At 36.6% G+C, this 5,994-nt stretch overlaps 1 protein-coding gene across 1 annotated transcript; it reads left to right on the plus strand.

Annotated features, from left to right (window-relative positions):
• Positions 1-3,888: 3,888 nt before the first annotated feature.
• On the plus strand, positions 3,889-4,420 carry LOC145035357 (kirola-like). The gene is made up of 2 exons (XM_078983907.1): positions 3,889-4,074; positions 4,136-4,420. The coding sequence occupies exons 1-2, from the start codon at positions 3,889-3,891 to the stop codon at positions 4,418-4,420; spliced, it is 471 nt and encodes a 156-aa protein (XP_078840033.1).
• Positions 4,421-5,994: the final 1,574 nt, after the last annotated feature.

The raw sequence follows: 5,994 nt of genomic DNA on the forward strand, positions 1-5,994 counted from the left end.
GTTTTGATCAGCAAGACATTTAAGCATTAAATCATTTTGTTTTGGTGTTTTTGGTGGTGCTCTTTTTTTTTTAGAACGGCATGCATATAATAAAAACGAGAAAGCTAGCCAGGAGCTAGGAGGTACAAATAGTCTCAAGAAAACAACACAACATCAAAAGAGAAACCAATTGAAGCAAACAGAAAAGCAGAAAAAAGGACAAAGAAATGAAATAAAACTGGAAAGGAAACTAAAAGAAATAAACTACATCCTGCCATAGCACTTCAAGATTGGGTCACAACACCACTCGAGCCATCTAAGCTTCCTTCCCTTCCGATTCCTCGCATTGATCCAAAGATGCAAAAATGCTTGTACCTCGAAAGCCAAAGTCGATTTTGAGCCGGAGTTTGGGTTTGAGCAATGAGTCTTGTTGTTCCTGTATCTCCAAATTACCCATAAGAAAACCAACATTATAGCCTCATGAATCCTTTCCAGCCTATTATGTCCCCCTAAAGAGTCTTTACATTTTAACAACTCCCTACAATTGCTTGGATAATTCCCCAATAACCGCCACCAGCTACAAACCTGTGCCCATGCTTCCTTTGATATCGGACATCCCACAAAGATGTGATCTACCGATTCAGTGGCTTCATGACACATTTAACATAAGTCTGAAGAACTGATACCAATCTTATTTAAATTCTCCATGCATGGAAGCCTACCGTGACCGACTCTCTAGGCTAATATGTTTACCTTACCCGGCACAAGCGGGTTCCAATTCCAACCAGCATTACTATGAGGCAGAGACTGGTTATCAATGTGCTTCCGCAGTGAGGACACAGTATAAACACCTGAGTGGTCAAGTGACCATGACCATTTGTATGAACCATCGAGATTTAATGAGTTTTGGAAGAGAGAAAGGAAAGGCACCTGATCTTTGTCTAAAAATGATGGCAGGCAAGCTATCGAGCCCCAGCAGCTACTTCTTCTTCTAACGGCCTTTGGACGTGCCACACCACCCTCTGACCCATGAATGGCTTGAATTACCAAGGCCCAAATGCTGTCTGGTTGGATTCTAAATCGCCACCACCATTTACCCATAAGAGCAAGATTTTGCGCTTTCAAACTGCCAACCCCGAGTCCCCCTCTTTCTTTGGATGCTAGAATTTTTTTCCCAAGCAACCCAGGCCATTTTACTTGCTTCCAAACTCCCACCCCAGAAAAATTTCATCCGAATTCGTTCCAAGGTTTTAAGTACTTTTGCAGGGGCCTTATAAAGCGAGAAATAAAAAGAGCCAAGGCTACTTAGAACAGATTTGCATAGGGTCAATCTACCCCCAAACGACAAGGTGGAGGCTTTCCATCTCGAAAGTTTCGCTTGAAATTTTTCGATAATGGACTTCCAATGAGTTTCACGAACCATCGACAAACCAACTAGGAGACCTAAGTAGGTAATCGGGAATGAACCGATCGAGCAGTTAAAGCTGCGGACCACCAAATCCAATTCACAGGATTGGACACCGAGCCCGTATATTTTGCTCTTTGACATATTAACCTTGAGCCCCGATGCCAGCTCATAACACCGTAATATTCTGATCAGATTTTTCGTGTTTTCCAACGACCATGATCCCAAAAATATCACATCGTCAGCATACTGTAGATGCGAGATTGTTGGACCACAGTGAGGGAGCTGAACGCCACTATAAACACCTTTTTCCCTTGCCGATTCTAGGGCTACATGGAGTCCTTCAGCGGCTATGATAAACAAAAAAGGGGACAACGGATCCCCCTGCCTCACACCCCGCTCCATTCTGAATTCCTTCGTTGCTGCACCATTAATAATAACCGAGATCCTTGCTGAAGATAAGCATCCACGAATCCAGGCTCGTCATTTATCCCCAAAATCCATTTGTTGCATGATTGAATCCAAGAAATCCCAGCTGATACAATCAAAAGCTTTTTCAAAGTCAACTTTGAATATGAACGCTTTCTTTTTGTTCTTCTTTAACCAGCTAATGACTTCATTGAGGATTAGAGGCCCATCTAGGATGTTCCTATCTTTAATGAAAGCTGTTTGTTCTTTGCTTACCACATGATGGATCACTCTTTTCAGCCGCTCAGCTAGGACCTTTGAAATCGTTTTGTATAGACATTCGATTAGGCTGATAGGGCGGAAGTCGTTTAGCGTGATCGGGTCTTGGACCTTTGGGACTAGAGTGATAAAAGATGAGTTACATCCTTCATCAATGAGCCCTGTGGCTTCAAAATGCTTAACTGCTAGGTAGAAATCACTACCAATTTCCTCCCAGTGCTTCTTTAGAAAAGCAAAAGAGAAACCATCTGGCCCGGGAGCCCTATCCGAGCCACACGCCCAGATTGCTGATTTGATCTCATCGAAGGAGAAAGGGTCTTCCAAGGACTCAAAATCACGGATTCCCATGTAACTTAACAGGAATCAAACTTACTGAAGCCGATTCAATTAATGTGTAGTGTCGTCTTACCATAGAAACCTCATAACACTAATGACGTATTAACTGGTTCAGAACCAAATGAGAGGGCTAGCAATAAAGCAAACAGTGAAAGACAGTATTGCCAATCTTTTGAACCAATCAGACAAGTGGAAGATGAACCTTTCTGGATTGGATCATTTACCTTAAAATCCACGAATCTCTTCAAATAGTTTCTCACCAATAGTCCAAAACCAGAAACTTTACAAGTCGGAAATTTTCCTACGGAGAACAAAAAGAAGGATTTGGTCCCGAGGATATGGAAAGGAAAGGAGTAGGGTTAAGGTTCTACAGCAAGGAGTGAATCACACGAGTCACGAGGTCCATCACACGTGATACCTCACTATGGTAGTTTTCGGGTTCAAGGATGCATGCAATATTAAAAGTAAAAACATAATAATTTCTTGGTGACTATAAATCTGGTCAACTTGTTAATGTGTATATTTACAGTTCAACATCAATCTTTCTTCAATCAATGCGCTCGGTTTTTTATATCTGGGGCTTTCGTTTCAATATTGGTTCGAGGGTTGTCTTTATATTTAGACTTTCGGCATTATACTGTATAGGTGTATATCTAATGTACCCTCATGACATGTGAGGATCTAACGGAATGGAGCCATTGTGGAGAGGGACCAAGTCTGAAATAGAAATTAAACGTAGGGAACTCTTTGGGGAAATATCACAATTACAGACCAATCTTGCAATTTTATGCAACGCTTAGGGACCATTTTTGTACTTCAAATAACTTTATATCAACGGTCTAATATTGTTCAAAACATCTCATATTTGTTTAGCAAACATAATTCGGGACTTGTTTAATACTTCCACACAATAATAATAGCCCTCATCGGGGTTTAGAACTAGGTTTTGTCTTAAAACTAAGATGTTTAATTGTCATGCATTGAAGTATGAAAAAAAAAACTACCGTTAGCGGACATGTGTATGTATATATTTGTATTTGTATAGTTAGGCCACTATCCTTTACATGTATTTATATGTATCGGCCCATGATCATCATCGTATTTATTCTTATTTGTAATGCCTATTATGGGAAAATATTGGACTTAGCAAATACAATAAGAATTTCATAGTTTTTACTCTAAAAGGTACCAATATCTTTTAGAAATATACACATCTGAGTGTTGGTCCAGTGCTTGATGCATTATCACGGTATTGGTCTCATGGACAGTTAAAGTGGTACAATAATGTTCCATTAAAATTCCCATGACATGCAAAGTTTGAAGATGCATAAAAGATGCCCAAATTAAAACACAACTGGAAATAACCATAAAGATGGCCAATACATGCTGAAACATCCATATATAAATGCTTGACCATTGGTTGTTCAAGTACTAGAGGGGACAACAAGCTATATAGTTATAGGCTCGCAAGAAAAAAAAAGATGGCTAAAATAGGTAAGTTAGTCCGTGAAGTTGAAATCAAAAGTGATATTAACTTGGTCTATGAAATCTACAAGCACAAACCAAACAACTCTACAGTCATCGGCCCAATTCAAGGTTGCGATTTAGTTTCTGCTCAATGGGGTGGGTCTGGATTTGTCATTCTCTGGCGCTTCATCCATTGTAAAGTATTTCATTTATGATAATTCAACATGAAAATTTGTTATGTGTGTGTACAAAATAATTAAGGTTTTTTCCGTAGCTGGAAAAGTAGAAAGTGCAAAAGAAATGGTTGAAGAAGTTGATGATGAATTACACAAAATTGTGTTTCAAGGTGATTGGAGGAGTGTTGGAGAGATGTATAGTCTCTTAATCCTCACGATTAATATTGAAGATATGGGCCATAAGAAGTTGGTTATCTGGACTATGGAGTTCGAGAAGGTGAATGCACATATACCTGACCCAACACCATATTTAGACTTGCTTTGTGTTGTGGTCGGAGATATGGCTGCTAATTTTCTCAAGCGGCTATGATGGTAACAATAAAAGGAAGTGATTGTCCAATAAAAAATATAGTCGATATATTTGTGACGAATATTGCATGGTTGCTTGTCAAGAAATGTATTTTTATTTTAAACTAGCATAATTTGTGATTCGAGAATTTTTTTTAATTGTAGGTTATAATTGTTGTAATTACTCCATTTCAAGTGGAGAAACCAAGTAATGAAATGAAATAATGGAATCCATGGCTAACGGATGAGACCTAAAATGCATTCGCTTCTAAAGTTTTAGTTGCCTTTTGTCCGCAGTATTTTGTAGGATTTTATAGGAATCGGAATTGAATTCCAACCAATTCCCACGTTTAGATGCATAAATACATTTTAAAGGGTAATCCAAAATACTTTATTCTATGGTTTCTAGATTCATGAAACCCAAGAAATTCTATTTCTTTCTGTAACAGATATTGTAAAGTTTTAAAAAAATTTACAATCAAATTTGTGCACTTGATTCTAACTTTGTGTAACATATATTGTAATGTTTTTTAGAAAATCTACAATAGCTAAAGCTTGATATTCGTCTCAACATAGCTTTGGGTACAAGAAGTCTATCTTGTAAAGATTTTTAATTTGCTACAAAAAAAAAAGTTGAATTGAATTTAACTAAAAGGATTGGATTTTGTTCTTCGGTTTGCTTTAGGCGTACTAGTTGTTTAACCAAGGGAAAGATTTCGATACCACATTGTAAAGACGAGAATCCAATGCTTCAGGCTCATTCATTAGATAGCGATATGAAGAACAATTTCCATTGATTCCATAGTGATATGGAGAACAATGTTCATGGAACTCTAACTAAGAGAAGGTTGTCGATAATGTAGATTTAGACAAAAAAAATATGGAGGACCTCTTGACGGTTTATGGTGTATTGCAATAATATAAATAAACTATAAAGATATATAAAGTTTCCTCTCTATACAATGTATAAAAATGAATTAATCTTTAACATCCCTAAAATAAGAAAACTACATCAGATGATTAGTGATTAGTGGCATGAACAAAGATGAGACGATTCTAATGATGTATACGAATTACAAATATATAAAAATTGCAATGTGATTCTTTTAGATTATCAAACGATTGCAGTCTACAAGGCTGGTTGTATAGGCTCTAAGAAATTATCTAGAAGATAAATTAATCGGATATTCATATATTTTAAAAATAAATGATATTAATATATTTTAAAGATAAATGATATTTATTAATGTATTACTGTTTTTTTTAAACATTTGAGTAAAATGAAACTAATTAATTACTGTAGGGATTTACATAATGGAAAATATTCATTATTCGTTGAAAGGAAACTAATCGTCATTCAGAAAAAATCCACTGCCGTAACAACCCCAACCCATATAAAAAATAATCAATACATTTAACATTGCATGACTTTACCTTTTAGAAACTCATCGCCTTTTGTCGAAAAGAAACTAATTGTTAATTAATCATATAATAATACATATTTCATATTCAATCCTAACTATTCATTTTTAATTCTTGTTGATTTTATATCCTTATGTATTGTGAGGGATACAACTATTCATTGTTGCAAAACCG

This window comes from Lactuca saligna, chromosome 3 (genome assembly GCF_052625555.1).
Source record: "Lactuca saligna cultivar CGN05327 chromosome 3, ASM5262555v1, whole genome shotgun sequence".
Classification (NCBI taxonomy): Eukaryota; Viridiplantae; Streptophyta; class Magnoliopsida; order Asterales; family Asteraceae; genus Lactuca; species Lactuca saligna.

What these genes read in the sequence shown, in the direction of transcription:
- LOC145035357 (XM_078983907.1), top strand. Translation starts at nt 3,889, where the DNA reads ATGGCTAAAATAGGTAAGTTAGTCCGTGAAGTTGAAATCAAAAGTGAT. An exon ending in GGCGCTTCATCCATTGTAAA is followed by an intron (nt 4,075 to 4,135) that starts GTATTTCATTTA and finishes AAAATAATTAAG; the next exon opens with GTTTTTTCCGTAGCTGGAAA.